This window comes from Rosa chinensis, chromosome 7, assembly GCF_002994745.2.
Source record: "Rosa chinensis cultivar Old Blush chromosome 7, RchiOBHm-V2, whole genome shotgun sequence".
Lineage (NCBI taxonomy): Eukaryota > Viridiplantae > Streptophyta > Magnoliopsida > Rosales > Rosaceae > Rosa > Rosa chinensis.
Genome location: NC_037094.1, coordinates 62571542 through 62594123, shown reverse-complemented (window position 1 = coordinate 62594123; position 22582 = coordinate 62571542). Strand labels below are relative to the sequence as shown.

The 22582-nt window shown below is 38.9% G+C and overlaps 1 protein-coding gene and 2 long non-coding RNA genes across 4 annotated transcripts; 2 read left to right on the top strand and 1 right to left on the bottom strand.

Annotated features, from left to right (window-relative positions):
• The first annotated feature begins 2555 nt into the window (after positions 1 to 2555).
• Positions 2556 to 5175, top strand: LOC112180573. Its single transcript, XR_002928360.2, has 5 exons — positions 2556 to 3168; positions 3739 to 3885; positions 4100 to 4159; positions 4323 to 4412; positions 4813 to 5175. It is a non-coding gene; the product is annotated as an uncharacterized LOC112180573 (long non-coding RNA).
• A 4006-nt stretch (positions 5176 to 9181) lies between these two features.
• Positions 9182 to 9853, bottom strand: LOC112178371. Its single transcript, XM_024316526.1, has one exon. The coding sequence runs from the start codon at positions 9851 to 9853 to the stop codon at positions 9182 to 9184; it is 672 nt and encodes a 223-aa protein (XP_024172294.1).
• A 2820-nt stretch (positions 9854 to 12673) lies between these two features.
• LOC112180677 lies at positions 12674 to 14900 on the top strand. 2 transcript variants are annotated; one of them, XR_002928401.2, is made up of 8 exons: positions 12674 to 12748; positions 12853 to 12903; positions 12973 to 13081; positions 13544 to 13613; positions 13914 to 13949; positions 14300 to 14387; positions 14495 to 14584; positions 14694 to 14900. It is a non-coding gene; the product is annotated as an uncharacterized LOC112180677 (long non-coding RNA). The 2 variants fall into 2 exon arrangements; XR_002928403.2 differs by having other exon boundaries at positions 12676 to 12748; positions 14525 to 14584.
• Positions 14901 to 22582: the final 7682 nt, after the last annotated feature.

Here is a 22582-nt window from a genome sequence, read left to right as displayed (position 1 = left end):
CGTCGAGATTTGCAATTTATAATAGAGTAGGAGCACAGTAAACAAAGAGTAAATGACAAGTTAATTAACTTTTATAGTTTATGAACAAGATCCAGATCTGAAAATATCACTAGAATTTCATATCTGCATCGACTTTATAATATTTTAGTTCTCAGTTATATCTGTTGTGGAATTCGTTTAGCTAACCATTAAACTTAATGACCATATGGGAAACAACGACTTGATTCTCATTTTAGGACTTGATAATAATAAAATATTAGCTAACATATGCATTGTTTTTTTAACAAATTACATATAAGTTATTGACAAAAGATGACTTAACAAATACATCCACTAAAGATTGAATTAAACATATAAGGACTAAATCTTACAAATAAGGACAATGTGCTCTCCACTTGCCACATGTCATGAGTTAATTTACTTTTTTACCCTTAACTACTTCTTTTGACTTCTAATTTCTTTACAATGATTAAATTTTACAAATAAGGACAATCTGCTCTCCACTTGCCACATGTCATGATTTAATTTATTTTTTATCTTTAACTATTTTTTTCTTTTAATCCCTTTATATTAGTTTTTTTTTTTGAATTCTAAAAAAAATGTTACTTTTTTTTAAATAATCAATTTGTGTTACTTTTTTTTTTTTTTTTCTTCTGAGAACAATCCGTTTATGTTACTTTTTCTTTTTTTTAAGAACAATCCGTTTATGTTACTTTTTTTTTTTTTTTTAGAATAATCCCTTTATGTTAATTTGTTTTCTTATGAGAACAATCCGTTTATTTTACTTTTTTTTTCCTTGAGAATAATCTTTTTATGTTACTTCACAAAGCCTCACTCTCCTACTACTCTTATCTCATCGCCTAATCCTGCTACTGTACTCATACTCGTTATGTTCTGCTACTGCACTTGTGATCGCCTAATCCTGCTACTGCACTCGTCCAATCCTGCTACTGCACTCGCTGCACTCATACTCGTCCAGTTCTGCTACTCATGTTCTGCTACTGCACTCGTGATCGCCTAATCCTGCTACTGCACTCGTCCAATCCTGCTACTGCACTCGCTGCACTCATACTCGTCCAGTTCTGCTACTCATGTTCTGCTACTGCACTCGTGATCGCCTAATCATCCTACTGCAATCGTCCAATCCTGCTACTGCACTCGCTGCACTCATACTCGTCCAGTTCTGCTACTGCACTCGTGATCGCCTAATCATCCTACTGCACTCGTCCAATCCTGCTACTGCACTCGCTGCACTCATACTTGTCCAGTTCTGCTACTCGTGTCCTGCTACTGCACTCGTGATCGCATAATCCTGCTACTGCACTCGTCCAATCCTGCTACTGCACTCATACTCGTCCAGTTCTGCTACTCGTGTTCTGCTACTGTACTCATGATCGCCTAATCCTGCTACTGCACTCGTCCAATCCTGCTACTACACTTGCTGCACTCATACTTGTCCAGTTCTGCTACTCGTGTCCTGCTACTGCACTCGTGATCGCCTAATCATCCTACTGTACTGAGAACAATCCGTTTATGTTACTTTTTCTTTTTTTTAAGAACAATCCGTTTATGTTACTCTTTTTTTTTTTTTTTTTAGAATAATCCCTTTATGTTAATTTGTTTTCTTATGAGAACAATCTGTTTATTTTACTTTTTTTTCCCTTGAGAATAATCTTTTTATGTTACTTCACAAAACCTCACTCTCCTACTACTCTTATCTCATCGCCTAATCCTGCTACTGTACTCATACTCGTCCAGTTCTGCTACTCATGTTCTGCTACTGCACTCGTGATCGCATAATCCTGCTACTGCACTCGCTGCACTCATACTCGTCCAGTTCTGCTACTCATGTTCTGCTACTGCACTCGTGATCGCATAATCCTGCTACTGCACTTGTCATCACCTAATCCTGCTACTGCACTCATACTTGTCCAATTCTGCTGCAGCACTTGTACTCATGTTCTGCTACATTTTCTTTTTCTTAATAACAGTTCTGCATGTGGTATCCAATAGCTTAATAATAGTTTTTAGTTTGCCAAATGAAGTAGCAATGGGATATTGGGTGCAGACACACACAATGATACATAAAAACAGATAAAACTCAGTTAACCAAATAATAGCTAGTCATTGATCTTATGTAATATCCAGCTACGATTTTCGCAACGGAAATAAATCCACCATAGTTACTAATACTAGGACAAATATGCCTTGGATTTCTAATACAAGGTCGAATCAGTCTGGCTCTTGCCCTAGGAATACTACGAACCTATATGATACAATATCTTATAAAAATACGAGTATGAAAGAGCCATAAATTTGGATGTTTGAAACTTAACCCCTCATATTGGTTACAATTACAGCTACGAAATCAAGAATTGAAAATCTCAAACAAGCACAAAGCCAAATCACTAACTGCTAAAATCACCTACCTAATCATCAACATCAGAGAACCCAGCAACCGTCAAGACCTCTACAAATTTAGCAATGCTAAAAAAACTTCAAATCAATCAAAACCTAACAAGCAAATACATCCATAATAAAATAAAATGAAATCAAGATAAGGCGGTGGAGGAGCAGAGCCAGACCACTCCCTCCCTCCCTCCCTGACGGATCGCCGATTTCCGTTGACGACTTGTTCCAGGACGGCCAGATCTGGCCGGTGTATCTGATTTTCAACCGAGATCTCCTTTTCGCAGACGCCTATGACGGTGATTCTTCCCACCAAAAATAGGCTTTTTCTTCTTCATCTCGAAGGCCGCCACTGAAGAAGCTCTTCATCAAAGACCGCAACACACCGTCGATCTTGGCCTCTGAATTCGATGAGCACGAAGCTCCCGGAGGAACCTAACGTGAGTGGTCCAAAAATGCCGAGGAGGGAAATTATGATTTTACAACAATAGGGATTTGAAGAAGGAGAAGGTTGCTTCTGGGTCTAGGTCAATCTTCTTCTTGGGATCTGGCTGATCCTGAGTTGCAGAGGCAGAAGAAAAAGCCCGTAAATAGGAGAGGAAGAACAAAATGCCCGTAAATAGGAGTCAGTGGCAATGTCCGTAAATTGTGATGAAACTCAAGCATTTTGGTCATTTTGCATTAAATTTGGAGTCAGGCTTACATCATTTGACTTTTGGGCCTGAGCTCATGTCCTTATTTGTATAAATCTATTTGAAGGTAGGTTTTTTGTGTTTGCATCTTTGGTCATGTGTTACTATGTAATTTTCTATTTAAATTTTTGTTTAGTTTATTCATATACCATCTCTGACTTTTGCTTTGGTTTTTGGGTTGTTGGGGTGTGGTTTGTCGCCTCTGTGTGGGTATAGAATATAGATGGAGGCAGTGTCACTTTCTGATTCACTTCTTAGTTGGGTATTTTAGAAATACTTTGTCCAGGATGGTTTTACTTGAATTTCACTAGTTTTGAAATTCTAGGCAAACTTTCAAGCTTTTTGGAATCTTATTTTTCAATGAATAATGTTAAGAGTGTTTACTCTTGTTTTTGGGTGGTTTGTTCCACTTTGTAAATTTTGATATGTCTTATAGCGTTTATGACTATAGAAAGTAGGTAGTAGAAGAGAAAAGAAATATGCTCTTCTATACTCTATTTAATTGTTATTTTCTGTAAGAGTTAAATGCAGCTTTGAAATTATGATTCGAATTTTGTAGAATCCTTAGTTTCATTGCATTGTTGAACTTCACTTATCAAAAACTTATGGAGTGCTTGTTAAATGATGTGAATTTCAGTATCAAGTTGCTCAGGCATATATGGTCACAAAGATGCAGCAACAGAACACGAATAGTACGGAAGGGGTGGAATTTTAGAGAATAAATCCTTTGAAGAAGATGTATATGGAAAGGTCAATACAGTTCTAATATTTATCATGTACAAAGGTAATTCCAAAACCTTTTATTCCAGATAATTGCTTTAAGTAACTTGTTATTTGCTGATTTGTAAAACATATAACTTGGGAAACAGATATCTCAACTGGTGCATATCTTTGATTGTATCTAACTTTTGCTATCTGCACTTTTGTCCATATTACAAGATGACCTGTTTGGCACTGTTTTGTTTTTGGAGTTCAATTTTTTACATGTTAATTTTTAGGCTCTGATGGCAATCACTCCAAATTTCAGCCTCTATCTCTTCCTAATTCCAAAAAGAGTGGTATTGTTCTTTTATTCTGTACTGATTTAAAATTTAATTGTTTCCATGGACAATTAAGTAGTGCACTGATTGTTAGTTGTTATATTTGGTCGATTGAGTTCACCAAAAGTTTGAGAGTTTTAATCAACTAATCCCCTCCTTTGTTTCTGTTTTCCCTTATCAGCAAATGGAGGAGCATACTTGGAGGTGCAATTCTTTTCCCCTCCATCGTCCACCATACTAAACAAGCTCAAGACTCCACAACTCCCAAAAGGTATGAAACTCTTGACTTTGCTTTCAATTTTAGGCACTATTTTGCACTACTTTGATCCTTGTTTTAAATTAGGAATTTGTTTATCTTCTTAAATCTGCACCTAATTTAGAATATATGTGTGTGTGTGTGTGTTGATGCTTATTTTGTTTGATATATATTCACACCTAATTTAGAAGATATATATAAGTTGATGCTTATTTTACTTGATATATATTCACTGTCGTGAACTTGATTTAGGGAAACTATGACTTTGCTAGCTCTGACCTAAAGACTAGGCTTAATTTGCATGATTAAGGACTCTAGTCACTATTAGCTTTATATAAGCTAAGTTTTGAGCATTGCTTTAATCCAGGAAAATCTGTAATCTGCACTTGTTGAACTTTGTGCTGGTTTGCTGCAGGAAAATGGATCCTTTTTTACTAGCTATCATTCTTATGGGTGCCCACAATAGCAAAGACATACATTTAATCATTCTTTGGTAATCATTCGCAGAAGTCAGCTTGTTGTATATCTATTCAATATGACTTTGCAATGAGGCTTAGTAGCTTACGGGATAAGGATGGTTTTATGTTATCTATTTTCAACTCCATCAGCTTTTTGTTTGAAACTAGTATCTAGTCCTCACACTTTTGTATAGAAGAAAGAAAGCATGTGCTAGGAGTAACATATTAGTGTCTTTATAAAGGCTTTTTGTTTCGAGTAGGATTTCCATCATTTATACAAAAGGAAAACAACTTTGGCTGAGACAATGTAGTAGTTTTTAATTTATGAATATTAACACTTTCTATTTTGATTGCTACTGAAATTATGTAATGAGCAATTGTTCATTTGTGTACTTCTGACAGCACTTAAAGATGTAGGATAGCAGGGCCATTGAGTGCTATCAGATATTATCTATAGCATTTTCTAATAGCTATGCCATAGGTATTAAGAACATTTACTAAATGCTATTTATTGTTCAATAGCGTTTTGGAAGTGCTATTGATTGTTTCACATTAGCATTTATTAAGTGCTATTGAATCGTATACAAATGCTATAGATGCGGACTTTTTCATAGCGTTTCCGAAAACGCTATGACTGACTTTGTACCTATTATAGCTGGGGCAGACATAGCGTTTACTAAAACACTATCAAATCCTACCATAGCGTTTTTCGAATACTATAGATGAGATTTTATGGTGTAGTGAAGATTTAGCGGTAACCAAATCTCGGTTAACGCTGGTCCGATGGGCGGACCGCTACTTGTGATGCTCTTGTTACTCCTACTATCTGTCAAATGAAATATAAAGGGCGTCAGAGGGAGACCGCGGTTGGCGATCTTCTCTTCTCCGATGCCTAAGTTAGTCAATGTATTTGTGTTGACAGAATAACAGTAGGTTAGTAAATGCGTAATTAATGAGGAGAAAGGAGTGGACCTTTTATAGGTGGGGAAGAGGCTGACCTCTTCCTTGTTTTTGATGTGGACCTAATATGCTTTAGTTCCCATCTTCTGATGCTTCAGCGAGGCGATCTTGGCCCAGCGCTGGGCGGCGCGTCAGCGGTGATCTGGGGGTGAGCCGAGGCTCCGGTGATACCTTGTTTAGCTGTGTTTCCTTAGGTCACACCATTAATGGTTGTTAGTACCGCTGGCGGTAGTATGAGCATAGCTCATTATAGCTAATTATGTTTGACAAATGCTTATGTAAGTACAAGTCCCCCAAGTCCCCAGTCAAGGAGGGCAATCTTGGTTGGGGAGTTGCCTAGCGGTTTTGTAGCGTTACTTCTGCTAGTCTTGCACAGGCATAATTAGTGTCAGTGCATTGTCAACCATGGATTTGTTCTGAGCAAATGCTTTACCCTTTCGGGTGGACCCCTGCTAGGCCCCCAAGGGGTCCCCCATTCCCCGGCTAAGATAGATCTCCGTTTGGCCGGTATATTGTTTGTTGAGGGGAGCTGCGCTGAGCAGAGGGTGTTGGGTAGCGAACTCAATCTTTGATACCCGAGTGGCGGGGGTCAACTTGCCTGATCAAGGCCGTCGAAGACTGTGTCGACATGTCCCCTTACTTGTCCTGAAGGAGCATAGTTTGACTGTAACGCCGCGTGGCGGTCGTTGATAATATTAGGTGTTGCCACGGGTTCAGCGGTAGTCCCTCCGCTAATGGTAAGCGGTAAGGAATGGGACTTTCTTGCGACATGAGGTCTATAGTGGAGACTGTCTCGCTTGCAAGATGAAAAGGAGAAGTTCCGCTAGCGGTGTTGCCCTTAGTGGAGACTATCTGGCTTGCAAGATGAAATGGAGAAGTTCCGCTAGCGGTGTTGTGCTTAGCAGAGACTGTCTCACTTGCAAGATGAAATGGAGAAGTTCCGCTAGCGGTGTTGCGCTTAGCAGAGACTGTCTCGCTTGCAAGATGAAGAAGTCCCGCTAGCTGTGTTGCGCTTAGCGGAGACTGTCTCACTTGTAAGATGAAAGGGAGAAGTTCCGCTAGCGGTGTTGCACTTAGCAGTGACTGTCTCGCTTGCCGATTGGTATGCCCGTTTTTGACGGCTACTTATGATAGACGCTTCATCTGACAGCGCCCGACATGTGGCCATCATGCATTGGGTTAGCTTGTGGGCGAACGTCTCCTCAGCACGCCTGTATCTTTGCCATTAATGCGAGTAATTATCGATTTTGTAAGCGAGACGACGCCTCTGTTAATCTGGATAGTAAGTGTGTTTGTGAGGCACGTGTACAGTGCTCGTGTGATGTCATTTTTTAGCGGACAGCCTCAATCTGACTGATGTTGACATAAAAGAGAGGGAAACTCAAGGGGTTTTGACATTTTTTGCACTTTGAACCAATATCGTCATCTTCAAGCTTTTGCTCTGAGAATTGAGGAGAGGGTTCTGCAAATCTTGTGAGGTTGTCGATCTTGGAGGACAGAGACCTCTCGAAGTGAAGACAAGCATTCCCAAAGCACACCAGAGTTCCCATATTTCAGGTTGGTAATCTGAGCCCCGTGTTTATTTGGTTGCCTCTTGTTTCTGTCAGTTAATACTTTTGTTATTCAAAGTAATTGCTGCCAAGTTATGGTGTGTCTGAGGGTCTAGAAGGGTTTGGGAGTGGTTTATGTGTTTGTGGCAGAAGGTTGGTGGTTATGGATTTGCTAGATGGTCGAATTTGGGTTTTGGGTATGCATATGTTGTTTTCTGGGCATGGTTGTTCTTGGTTAAAATCTGACATAGGGATAGTTTAGATGATTTTTTAAACTGACTAACTTTGGTTTTAGGGTTTTTTATGGCTAGCGTCGTAGAGATCCTGAGCAGTGAGGATTCTGGGTCTAACGTGTCGATCAGTGTTGCGGATAGGATATTTATTGATTCGTTGCGTCTGTCTGCCCCTGTAGGAACCTCACTGCCGGAACCGCTAGATATTCAACCCTTACAAACCATACCGTGGGACATAGCGATGGCTCATGCTGGCGCCCAGAAACTTCAGCGGCAAGAGAGGAAACCGCTGCCCGTGAGCAACATGAGGATAGGCTGGCTAGCCACAGTGATGTGAGTGGTTCCGCTCATGGAGATGACGCCGCCAAAGAGGAGATAGAGTCGGCTTGGGTTCTTCGAGACGACACTTCAGTTGACGAGGCGGGAGGGTCGATGCCTCCGTCCGCCATCGCAAAGATGAAAAGGGTGTTCCGCCTGCCTGGAGTGGTGAAGCTGCGCTCACCGAGGAAAGACGAGAAAGTGTCGTTTCTGCCGGCTGGTTATGCCTCTGTACACGAGGCGGTGTTTCGCCAAGGTGTCACCTTTCCGCTACTGCCCAACCTTCAGATCCTTCTATGCAAGTTTGACCTCGCCTTCAGGCAAATTTGCCCCAACGTGTGGAGGTTGTTGATGGCGTTGAACTCGCTCTGGCGGTTGTCTAGATGCGAAGGCCCAACGGTGGCTGAGGTGCTTCATTTTTACGAGCTTGTGTATGTGAAGCGCCAGGGTTGTAGCGGACAAGTGAATTTGACCCGGCGTCAGGAGGCGCCTAAGTTGATCGAGAATCTAAAGGATTCCATGTCCCCCGGGCGAGCGACCTTCTGTGTTGCGACGGAGGGTTGGGAGTTCGACGCGGGGGTGAACACACAAGACCCTAGTTTACTCCTTAGCATTATCCCATTCACCATTCGCAACAGAATAAAAAAAAGGTTGATAGCTAGAGTCGAAGTCAAAATTGAAATTGTTCTGATTTCCTGGCATGCATCCCAACATGATGGTTTTAATAATTAATATTTTTTTATTTTAATTCTACCGATCTTAACTCAAAGTACATGTCTTGTTTTACCATTGAACAATATGATCCAATGCATGATTTATTGATTCTATTCCACTACTCAGATCTTCTTTTTCTTAATTAAATAAAAATTAATTACAAAAAACTCTCCGAACTATAAAGTGTTTTTATTTTTCATAGCTAGCTATCAAAATGATGCATTTACATATCCAAGTCATCTCATTTGCATCAGATTTTTTACAATTTTTGGGGAATATATTGGTCACTCCATAGATTTGACAAGGGATACGAACCCATGCAACACCAACACATTCTAATTTTTTGAATAATAAGAGAGTGTTCCATTAAGATCACCTCAATGGAGGTGCCTTTGATCAAAGTTTAGTACATCAAGTATACACTCTGGCACAACATCAAGCCAGACTATATGTTGCATAGCGTCAAAACCTAACGCTGCAAGCCTATGGGCTACCCTATTAGAAGAACGTGGTGCATGGCATATGTGAACAGAGGGGATAGTTGCAGCAACTTATTTAATGTCATCAACTAAACCTCCATTAGCGAGTAAAGCATGATCTCTTGTCTGGACTTCAACTACAGCTTCCATACAGTCACTTTCAACTATCACTTTTTGAAGTTGTAGTGCTTGTACCAGATCAAGCCCCGCTCGGATGGCGAGGAGCTCACACTGTTTTAGCGACGCAGTATGCGCAATGGGACCAGCAAAAGCAGCAAAGAACTGACCTGTGGCATCTCTGATGACACCTCCAATACCCCCTTTTGTTTGGTGGGGTAGAAACGCAGCATCCACATTGAGTTTAAAAGCTCCATTGGCGACTAGCTTCCAAGTGTGTTTTTGCTGTGCATTACTTTGTGTACTGGGAGTAGCTCTAGCCTTTTGAAATTCCTCAAGCCATGCAAGGCTGCTGAGATAGATGTCCACTGCGGTCTGCTTAGTCCCATTCCAGAGACAGCTGTTACGATTCTTCCATAAGGCCCAAACTATCATCAGTAGCTTTGCAAAAATCTCAGGCTTTAAACTGATCGCTCTTTCCAGCATCCAGTCTTTAAAGTGAAGCGGTGGAATCATAAAGTCTTGCAAGTGAAAAGGTGGAGCCTTGAAAATCTCAAAAGCCACTGAGCACTTACAGAAAATATGAGTGACGTCTTCCACAGGATGATTGCAGAGTAGACATTGCATAGGAGTCGATCTCGGGTAGGCAAGAGATTATTACAGGCTCTCTATGCACAAATGCTTACTTTACCAGGGACTTTAGCTTTCCATAAGCACCTCCACAATTCTTTATACGGGTCTCCATTAGAAGTTGACACAAGGAGATGCTATAATATCTTCTTTCGTGCGATCCAATATGCTGATTTAACTGAGTAATGCCCCCGTTTCTCAAGACTCCGAATAAGACGATCAGCTGTGGACTGCCAACTAAGAGGAATGCAAAGAATACGATCTGCAACTTCTTTTGGGAACAGAGTATAGATAAGGCCATCATTCCATTGTCTAGTAGTTTCATCAATGAGTTCAGCCACTGTACTCAAGGTTGAGGATTGGGGCCGTGAAGCTAGAACATATCCCTGAACCGGTAACCATCTATCTTGCCAGATATTGACTGATTTTCCATCTCCAATCTTCCATTGCACACCTGCCTGGACTACATGTCTGCTTTGAAGAATATTCCTCCAAGAGAATAAAGGTGAGTCACCTATGTCCGCTTCCCAAAAGGTACAATTTGGAAATACTTGGCCTTGTATAACCTAGCAATCAGTGATTGAGGATTGGAGATAATTCTCCATCCCTGTTTGGCAAGCATAGCAATATTATAGGCATAAATGTTTTTAAAACCCATACCTCCCTCCTGTTTAGTCAAACAGAGCCTTTCCCAACTCCTCCAATGGATTTTCTTCTTTTCATCAGTGTCATCCCAAAAGAACGATGCACATAGTTGATGAATATCGCCACACAAACTTTTGGGAAGCAAGTAGCAGTTCATAGCATACAAAGGCATAATTTGTGCCACAGCCTTAATGAGAATTTCTTTACCATCACAACTAAGGAGCTTCGCTTTCCAACTGATCAATTTCTTGGATAGTTTCTCTTTAATGTATGCAAACTTTGCTGTTTTAGATCGACCAACTCGTAGAGGTAGTCCTAGATACTTATCACGTTCATTCACACGTTGGACTGCAAGAATGGAAGCTAAACTATTCTGGAGATCCAGGTCAACATTCCTGCTGAAGACCACACTACTCTTCTGGAAATTAACTTTCTGGCCAGATGCTTTCTCATAAATATCCAGAATTTGTTTGATAGCATTACATTCTTCCAGGGTAGCCATCCCAAAGAGGAGGCTATCATCCGCAAAAAAGATATGACTAAGTGTAGGGGCTTGAGGACACATAGTTAGCCCTTGCACGATGTGGTGTTGCACAGCACGTGTTATGAGTGCAGATAAACCTTCAACACAGAGAATAAATAAATATGGTGATAAGGGATCACCCTGTCGAATACCTCTGGTAGGACACAAAGGAGGAGTAGGCTCTCCTTGTATCAAGATAGAGTAACTTATAGTGGTGACATTATGCATAACCATGTTGATCCACGCTGGATGAAAACCCAACTTTGTAAGAATTGCTTGCAGATATTTCCATTCAAGTCGATCATAAGCTTTCACTATGCCAATAAACTCATCAGACGACAGAGCTCAGACGACAGAATGTTTGTTTTCTGTTGTCTGATTTTTTTTAACGACAGAATGGAAAAAAACTGTTGTCTGAATATAGTGATATACCATGGTATGTCAATTTTGGAAACAAGGTTCATTTTCAGACAATAGTTTTCTGTTGTGCAATTAATGGAGATTCATTTGATTTTGATTGTATCCTAGCTGATTTTTTTTGGCACAACATGAAGTGGAATTAAAACCCCACTAGATGAAATATCCTTCCCGACAAATTTATCAAACTGGAAACCCAGAGAAAACTTTCTCTTCTTCACAGTGCGCCCTCTCAAACCAAAACCACTGAACTGAAAATCCAGCGCCTTGAACCCAAATATCTTGCCAAATCCAAACCCGATCTCCTCTAAAAACTAAAAACCTTGAAGAACCTCCCTCCATCCTCCATCTCTGTTTGACAAACACAGAAAAACTCATTTTGCATCTGAAAGTTTTTTTCAAACCATAAAACCAATCCATCCAAACCTCATATCGTGATGCTCGTTTCATGGATCTGTATTCATTCACTATGCTGGTAAGCCATTCGATTCACTGTTAAGCGATTTAGGATTTTTGTTGGATTGTGGATTTAGGGTTTTAATTTGAAATTTCCTTCGAAATTTGATTTGTTTTCGATGGTTTATGGTCGAATTGGGGATACGGGGTTATCGAATATAAGAAATTGGTGTTTTCTGTCTCTGAGCTCAACAAGCAATTTCAGAAGAAGCTGGTGTTTCAGATCCTAATTCAGAGAGTCAGGTATTCATTAAACGAATTTTGGCTGCTCCTTATGAGAAAGAGGTTGAATTCGAGCTTGTTCCGATAGACATGAGAGCTTGTGAACATAAGAGGGAGTCATGTGCAAAGACCAAGTGTTGAATCTTGGATCCTGTGCTTTTTCTTGATATGTGCTGAAGTGGGTATCAATGGTGTTTGGTATCATCTGCATCTCATACGAGTATGAGAATTTTGATTCTTTAATTGTAATTCTAATCTTGTATTTGAGTTCTTTGATTGCAACCAAATTTATATGTTAGGTAGAGTTGTTATTGACTTTTCAATGTGTGTAAGCTTGAATGATGAATTCACTGTCCAGTTCATGGTGTTAATTGAACCACAAGAGCCCTATATGTTTGAACTTCAAGAGGAATAGAGGATGACATGTGGTTGTTTTTCCCTTAGCACTGTTTTTCTGGGATTTGAAGAAAGTAGCTGAAATGTTTTGGTCTCACTTTGTCTACATAGTGCTTAAAATACTTGTGTTGCAGGACCCAGTAATCAAGCCACTACATGAACTGGAGAAAAGTAACTTGGAAGATATTCTAACTCAAATTCCATTGTGGATAAAATGGCCTGATTGCGATCGAGTTAGTATCGCCATCCAATCCTTTTACATTGAACTTTTGCTCTTTCCTTCTCTAACCGCTGCTAGGAATATCGATCAGTACTCATTATACACTTCATGGTGCAGGTAGACTGGCTAAACAAGTTTGTCTTGGATATGTGGCCTTACCTTGACAAGGTGATAATATAGTTTCATTTTATTAGGGGAAAAAAAAGGTATTTGGGACTTATTTTATTTGCTGTGCAGTGAATTTGCTCCACAATAAGAAGCATGTCACAAACTATCTTTACAAAATACATTAAGGCAATTGAATTCGGCGAACTGAGTCTTGGAACTCTACCACCCATAATATATGGTTAGTGTGCTGACTTTAATAACATAAATGACTTTATTTATTACTTTCTGGGGTATTCCAAAACTTTGTAATCCAAGATTAGTTAAATTTCATATGCAATTTTTTTGCCTTTTCAATATGCTTAAATTGTAAGATATAAGCAACAAGCATGTTGCAGTATGTGCTACTATATCTTTTACTTCCTAAACACGTTTTGGTATTTCTATTCATCTCCACATCAGCAATGGTCATACAAATATTTGAGCATAGCATGTCAAAGTTATAGTCACAAGTTCCGACAGTCTTCTTAGTTTAGGTGATATTGATAAGGTGATATTCTGTGATCTTGTTGCAACCACATGTAGATTTTGGGATGAACATATTGGGAGGGGACATCTTGTCCATTCCAATCCTCTATCCATTTATTCAGGTGCTACACCAGTAATTCTTTTTTTTAGTGCTCACTATTCATTGCTTTTGCAGGAGACCATCAAAAGACAAGTCGCAAGCCTCTACCTCTGGCCTTAAAGACTTGATATCCCCTACCTTCAACGTGAGTAATTATGGGATGTATACTTGAAATACCTATATTTTGTCCCTCTTTACATTTCATTGAGGCATGAAACAATCATCTTGAATGAGGCAGAGGTGTGGAACTGTTACAGAGATGATTGGAGAAGACGCATTTGTAGTACTCTTCTCTTAAATATTACTTCATAAAATTAATTTTCCTGATGATTTTATTGGCATAGTATTGGATAACAGAGATCTGACTGTACCAACCAAAGTTTTAATACAAGAAATTTAATATGTTTTATACGATACTAATTGACCTTTTTTTTTTTTTTTGTAGCTTGAGAAAACAACTGAACTTTCTAGTCGTGAAAAGGTATGCAATCTTTCTTACGACTTGTGCATTCAATGTTTATGCGACAAGTTCTAACATTGTTTCTTATACCATTTTCTGTATAGAGATGTCTATTACTATATAGATATCTCTAAACATGTGGTACACCAAACATGAAATCTAATCGATGTTATAAGTTTCTTGTGTAAGATCAACTCAAGTCACGTATCTTTCTCTTACAGTTTTATCACATTTTCTTTGTTTCTCAGTTGTGTCTTTGGTTTATAAATCTGAACTCACTACACACACACCCCCCCCCCCCCCACCCACTCTTTCAAATGTCAACTATTTAGATGGGGATGACAAACAACGAGAAAGTATATATTTTGCAGTTCTTGGAGGTGATCCAAAACCCAAGCTATAAAAGAGAGGCTGAGAGTCCCATAATCCAATAGAAACCAGGAAACATTTATGATCACTGTAACATCCACTATTGGGCTCTGCTCTTTGTATTTTTCTACATTCCTGAGTGGTAGAATAGTGTTGTGGTTTATATTACTGAATTTTGTTATTTGGTTCTTTTCAAGGTTTCTGGTTTGCAATTTTGTTGTTTATAGGTCGAATATGGACCTTCAAGCACTTTGGGTCCGATCATTGTACTACATGGGCGAGTTGAGGTAGGCTTGTATGATCAGGCTTCATTGATCTGATTTTACTTACTAGTATAAAACTCATGAGTAGAGCAGGCTTTGATATCCATCTTAGACATGAATATTACTTATGCAGGATGGCTACTAAGTTAGAGATTACTTGGACATTGATCAAGTCTGGGCTAAATGGGCTAGCATGTTCGCAAATTTTCAGATCGCTAGTTCAGTATGTCTATTGTAGATCAGTAGTTAGGGAATCATGTTGTGCATATAGCTAGAACTCACTTCGGTGGCTGTAATGATTCATTATGATGACATTCAAATAAAGACTATTTTTTCTAAAGTTGTGTCGTGCATTGCTCTTTCTAAGACATAAAAACCAATTAAAGTTGACATCCAAACCAACATCAAACAACAGAATTTAAGCAAATGTCTGTTGTTTGAAATCACCATAAACAACAAATGAAGCAGGCCAAGTATATTCTTTATGCTAGTCAGACAACAGATAATTGTGGTTTCTAAATGAATCACACAACAGAAAAACCCAAGAAAGTTCAAGCCTTTATATACTCAGACGACATATTCATGTCATTTTAATTAGAAAGACACAATAGAACATAAAAAATATATGTTGTCCACAATTGATTCACACAACAGACAAAATCCAAGATAGCTCAAATCTCCATATATTCAAACAACAGATTTCTGTCGTCTTAATGAAAGACAAAAGATAGAGTTTTATGAAAAGATGTTGTGCAGAATCTTTTATAACAACATATAACTGTTGTTTTGTTACATCTTTAACATCAGAAAGTCATAATTCAGCATATCTCGATATAATCAGACAACAGATTATTGGCCAGCCTATGTTGTTTGAGTGAAATATAGATCACGGGTGATATCTGTCGTCTGAAGGCCTAAGAGATATCAGGCTACTAGACAACATAAATTTTCTGAATCAGACAACAGTCCTCGGCTGTTGTCTGATGGGTTTATTGACATAGTAATTTGCTGATATCTAACTTGAGAGAGAATAAACCTGTTTCTTTATGCCGGAGTTTATGCATGAAATGAGCAACTTCATTAGCCACTAGTGTGTTATCAAAGATGATGCGACCTGGTACATATTGATACGTCTAAAAGATGTACAACTTAAACCTTGCACTTAAATATCATCGTTGGTAATATAGTGATCAAGCAAGGGTCATTACCCACTGAAGATTGTTCCTAAACTACTAAACAAATGTCACAAACTACTCTAAACCATGCTACTGAACAGTTAACAAAAATAAATTATTTGACTAACCTAGACTCGATTTAATTTTCTATAAATTTTACAGGACACTAAAGACACATTTAATAATACGTATACAAAATTTCAGAACAATCGGAGTTGGTTTGATGTATGAAATAATTCACGTAAAACTAAACACAGTAAGATAACAAAGCAGAAAACAGATTTTATAACTTAAACTATTGATAGAAACAAAGCTAAGAACTCATTCTCCACCACCAAACACACTCAATCATATCAAAGCTCAGTTATGGAATCTTAATTCTGAATTGAATTTACCCGAAGTTAACTCACAAGCTCGAATTAACCCATTACCCTTTCTTAGTTCCTCGTTAAGTGAATACAAGCTCACCACTTAATCTATTTCCGATTATGCAACCTAGACACAAGCTTGCTAAGTTTAACATATCAAAATCATTAAGCAATAAAAGGGTTTAGATAAATCTAGGGGCACAAGTACATTGGTACTCTTGCTAAACCTAGGGTTTGAGTCACATGTAATTCAAGAAAACATTTTGCTACTCAATTGGAATCAACACACGACATATACGAATCTAGTGTTACTCCTAGCATTAGAACCCTAACCTATTCATTTAGTTGAACACCTAAACAAACAAGCAAAGATTCATCTTGTAGACATGGTGAAACAAACACTCAATTGATAATATAGAAAACCAAAAACTGAATTGTCATCAATATGAAATTGAACATGTTTGGGGCTTTGAAATCACCCCTAGCTACAAAAGTATTTAGCTAGACATAGTCATGAAGAAAACAAAACTAGAAGAAAGGAAGAGGAAGAGATGGCGGCTGGATGATGGCAGAAAGGATGTTGTTCTTTCTTTCTCTTGTGCGGCCCTCCCCCCCCCCCCCCCCCCCCCCCCCGTCTAAATTGATCACGTCCCTCTTTTATTGCTTAGGTTAGGAGATTTTCACTTCTTTTCCTTTTAGAAATCAAGTAGCTTCTCTTCTAAGATTCCTAATAATTTTCACCCATAAAAATATGTCATATATCTCTAATGAATAGAGATATTCAGTTAATACTCGTCGGGGGGTTTCTAAAAGGAATTCGGGCCTCAAATCATGGATTTCCGTCAAAGTGTCAGATTCTCGGACTGCCCGACCTTGCTGTACTAAATCAGCCCTAACTTCTTGTAGAAAAATGATATAAATGAACCGTTAAAAGTTCTGGAAACTACACATCCAAGGCTTTCCAAGCATATAAAGCTCACTGTCTAGTTCATTCTGAACTGCTCTCAGTTTCATGTCGAAGTTGACTGATCTGCACAGGCAGATTTACTGATTTAGCTTCCTTTCCTCTACTTTGCTCCATAACCCCTACAAAACATAAAAATAAAGTAAATGACTCAAATAGATGGAAAACTAGCTAAGAAAACATGAAGAAATCAATACAAAATCACGTACATTTATGAGCTTATCACATATGCACTTTGTAATGGGGATACAATGTCAGGTAGCCATTGTTTAAGCCTATTTGCAACCACCTTAGAGCATAGCCTGCAAATAACATTGCTAAGTGCAATAGGTCGAAAGTGAGCAGCTTCATTTGGGTCTTTAATTTTCGGTATTAAGCACAAATATGTATAGTTGGAGGTTGGCTCCATTTCACCAGTTTCAAGAACGCTTCGGACAACAATACATACATCCATACTAACAATATGCCAGTATTTTTGGAAAAAGAATGAGGACATACCATCAGGTCCTGGGCTATTGGAAGGGTGCATTTTGAAGAGGGCTACCTTAATCTCATCATCAGAGTATGGCTGCATAAGGCCCTCATTTATTTCAACTGTCACCTTAGTTGGCGTTGCATCTAATATTGCAGGTAATGCCTCTTCATGTGTAGTGTCAGCAAATAAGATGCCCTGAAAATAGGATAATAACAAGGACTGGACGATCGCAGGATCAGTTTGCCATTGATCCTGCCCATCAGTTAGCCCTCGAATAAGATTTTTGATGTGTTTGTTACTTGCCCTCCGGTGGAAGTACGCAGAGTTTCTATCACCGTCCTTTAGCCACAAACCCCTTGATCTTTGCTTCTAATATTTTTCCTGCTGTGCAAGTATCTGACTATGCTTTATGTGAAACAGTCTTTGCTCTTCATAGTGCTTTGGAGAAAAGGGAAGCTTCATAATATCATTTAATTTCTCTTGAATAACTCGTAGCTCTACCTTCTGATTGTCAAACTCCTCCTTGTGCCATTGCATAAGTCTAAGACCCGTACCCTTGATTTTGGAGGCCAGCTGTAAGAGTGCATTCCCTGTCGAGGGTGTTGGCCACTTGTGCTGGATGATGTCACTACAATTTGGCTGCCCATGCCAACATTCTTCGAAACGAAAAAGCCACTGGTTCCTTTTGAATTTCAACTTCTCCATGCTAACCACAATTAAGAGTGGGCAGTGATCTGACTCACTAGGGTTGAGGGTGACAACCCTACTGTACGGGAATTTTGCTCTCCATGCAGGACATTGAAACCACGATCTAGTCTCTCCTTCGTAAATTTGTTACTCCAAGTGAAGCGACTACCAAAGAAACCCATATCAATGAGATTGCAATCAGCCATTATTCTTTGGAATGTGGCCATAGGTGCAGCTGCTCGACTATGTCCTCCTGATTTATCTCTGTTTGACATGATTTCATTGAAATCACCAGCCACCAACCAAGGGAGATTACAGTTTTCCGATGCCAAGCTTCTAATAAGTGACCACGTACGGTGTCTTCCACTTCTGGCAGCGATGCCATAGATGCCAGTAAATCTCCACTTGAAAGTGTCAACAGACCTCCCAATAATGACATCGATGTGATGTGGTGATCGAGATCTTAGCGTTGCATGGGTTTCATCATTCCATAACAGCGCCACTCCTTGAGAGTCCCTCTCCTGTGGGAAGCAGATGTTATCCTTGAAGCCTACTCTTCGTGTAAGACTATCAATGTGTTCTTTCTGTGCTAGGGTTTCTGAGAGAAAAATGAGGCTTGGTTTTTTTGCTTGAACAATGTCAAGAAGAGCCCTTTGTGACTCATAGTTAACAATTCCCCGGCAATTCCACACCAAGATGTTGCCTTGCAACATAGTGGATTGGGATTAGCGGCACAGTTCGGCTTGGATGGCGTCGCACAAGGTAGACGGCGCTTAGGGTTTTCTAATTACCAACACATTTTAATGACACTATCGAAGATGATAATAATTATACATAGCGACTAAAATAAATATTAAATGTTTTAAACATTTTTAACTTTGTTAATTTAATCATCAATCTTTTCATCTATTTTTCTTATCGGTTTGTTATTAATTAAACATAAAGGAAAGTTTCTGTATATTCGATATTTGCAAAGATGCTAACATTTTTATGCTACTAATTAAAAAGAAAAGACTTGCTCACCTAAGGGGCAGTTTTTAAGGGATTGTGAGAAATAAGTAAATCTGACGGCTGAAAGTAAATGCACAGTTTTAAGTTGTTGTAATTTCTGCTTTTATATTTAATACATGTGGTTGAGATACATTTATCCTTCACAATCCCTTAAAATTGTCCCTTAGGTGAGAAAATCTGTTAAAAATAAATAGTACAAAAATAAAATACCAAAATAAGAATAATCAAATAATATACTTTTATGGTAATGAACCTAAAAATTATGAGGCATTAGTCTCTTAGTTGTTAACTTTTTTTTTTTTTTTTTTTAAAGAAAACTCATACTTTAAGATGATCAAAGGGTCTCACTCCTGCCCCCATGGTGACTCGAACCCATGACTCCGTACATAGGTAGTGGGTGCTCTTAGTTGTTAACTTGTTATTACCATAAACAAGGATAAATTGGTATGGTTTACACATGCTTCCATCGCGGAGTTGTCATATGGCATGTTTTGCAAAACCTACATCACTTGGGGAGCATATCTGCTCTTGCAATTTTGCCGATGTCAAAATCTGTGGAGTGACCAATATTCCCTCCAAAAATTATAAAAATATCTGACGCACATGCCACCACTCACGGAAGGTCAGCGGATAACGGGAAAGTTTAAGAGATTAGAGATTGAGGTGTGAAATTATGTAGGGTTAACTACTTGTTACTTCTGAAACTTTTCCCTGGAAAATAGTTTAGTCCCTTGCCTTTCAAATTAAACTGGATAGTCTTTATTCTCTCTAATTCTCACACAACAGGTCCACAACATGTCCAAAATGACTGTTATACCCTCACTTCCTCTTTTTTATTATTTTTCTCTATGTTTTTTTTTTTAAATCTCTCTCTCTCTCTTTTCTTCCTCTTTTTAATTTTTTTATTCTCTCTCTCTCCCCCTCTCCAAGTTCATGCCAACATCTACGAGCAAGAGCTCGGTGTGGGTCACTGGGTTGTGTTGCCGGTACGCATGGTGTCGCTGGTAGTTGGGCGCAGATAATAGGTGGGGTGTTGTTCACCAAAAGGTGGTGAGGTGTGATAGCGATAGCAACTTGTGGACTGTCGGTAAGGGATGCCAAGTGCCTGTTTGAACCAAGGAGTTGTTGGGATGAGGATGACAACACCAGGAGCTGGGTTGTGCAATTGCCACCGAGAGATGCCATTGTTCCCGGCGTACAAGACTAGTTCTGAGATGTGGAGTGGTGACCAGAGGAGCTATTAGGATGGATACCCAAATTCGTCAACCATGGTGAGAGGAAATTCGGGATTTAGCTTATCTCTCCTTGTTTCTCTCTCATACATGAATCCACAACTATGAGGTTTGCAAATGTGATTAATGGAAGAAGAGATAGGCTCTTGGCGGTGTTGTGTCAGACCAGGGTGTCCAAATCAATTCTGGATATTGGTTTGTCGGCGCCTGAGTTCACTTTTGGGCATCGCGGGATAACATGGAGAATGGGTTTTGCTCGTCAAGGGTCGGTGAGCATGATGGAGGCAGTAGTAAGCCACAAATATGATCGAAGTTAGTCGACCACAGAGAGAAAATCTGATATTTTAGTCTCTCTCCACTTCTCTATCTCATCAATTAACCCAACCCAGAACCATTAAATTTTTGGATTTTGGAAGTTATCGAATAGGAGAGGTGATCGTTGTTGACCAGAGAAGGAAAGATTTGTTAGTGGTGTGACCGAGGTTTGTTGTGCAGCTACATGTCATCGATCTCTGCAAGGAAGAAAAGGTTTGGGTGCCTCGCCGGACAATGTGGATAGTCCAAGCATAAGTAAAAAGATAAAAATAAAAAAGAGGGGAAGAAAAAAAAATGGAGGGGTATAATAGTCATTTTGGACATGTTGTGTGAGAATTATATAGAATAAGGACTATCCAGTTTAATTTGAAAGGCGAGAGACTAAACTGTTTTTCAGGGAAAAGTTTGAGGAGTAACAAGTATTTAACCCTATGTAACAAATGAGATAACTTGGGGCGTGTAAGAGGATCTCACAACTACATATAGTAATAATTTTTAAATTTGAAAAATGTAATCAAATAATTAATGATATGAATCAGAGAACTACCATCCACACTGAACTCTCGAAATCAAGCTTTTCTGCGGGTGGGTATGAATAGGTCATGCACTCCTACCTGTTTATTCATGAGTGCTCTAGAAGACTTGCCAAAGTTTCATAGAAAGCGGCCCCACTTCCATACTCATATAGGTAAGTCTATCAAGTGTGTACTAGAATCAAACACATCACCCATGTTTAAGGGCTATGGTACTTATTAAGAATAAAGTTCATCCTTATATGTTTCAATTAAAGCATTATCTATGCATCATAAGGATGGACTCAAAGTTTAATTTGATAGTGTGTCACTGATCAACAAGTGACTTGTTATTACCCAAATGAACCTACTTCCTGGGATCGTCATTCACATATGTTGGGTTACCATCACTCTTGACCTTTGTTATAGGCATAATCTCATCCTCATCGATGTATTAACCACTAGCTTTGGCCTTTAGCCTAGTGGTTTTGTCAGAGTATTGGCCAAAATCAACTCTGGCCTATACAGCTTATTGAATAATCTCAACAATAAGTAATCTTTATTGGATTTTTAGTTATCCAATATATTTCATTTAAATATAAGGATTAATTCATGTTTACCTACTTGAACTTTCACTCATTCTTCATGTTAGTCCCTAAACTTCTAATTTCATCAAGACTACCCCTGAACTCTCAATTTTCATCAGCCGTGTCCAATTCTCGAAGCTCCGTCCAATTTGGACGTTAAATCATGACGTGGCAGGAGATGAAATTGCTAAATTCCTATACTACCCCTTGTCAAACCTAAATGAGCAAAAAAAAAAAAAAATCTTCACGGTTTCACCAACCATGTCCAACCCCTCACTTTGGTTTGATTACCCCATATCCTTGATGAAGCTCCTGGGTTGTCAACATCCGAAGCATCTAGGATCTTGAGAGCATTCCACACCTATTTCCCTAAACCATCGATTTATCCTCTAAATACTCCATATTGGCATAGTAATTGTTAACATCTTCACAAGCATAAATAGAAGAAGAAAGAGATGGGTAATCATAGGCCTGAGTATCAGCAACAATATTGAGAAAGAACAAGTAAAATGAGACAATTTGAGAAACCCATCTCCATGAGATATTGATGCACATTGTAAAATCCCATATGCAGTGACTGACGGACCTTGTAGAAATGGTGGAGGTGATTGGAATGACCAAATTATGATCTAGGTATCAATTAAAAGGCTTGAATGACCAAATCACCAACATTCTTGACGACCCGCAAAACGGCAC

Coding starts and splice junctions, on each gene's coding strand:
- LOC112178371 (XM_024316526.1), bottom strand. CDS start 9,853: ATGCAATGTCTACTCTGCAATCATCCTGTGGAAGACGTCACTCATATT.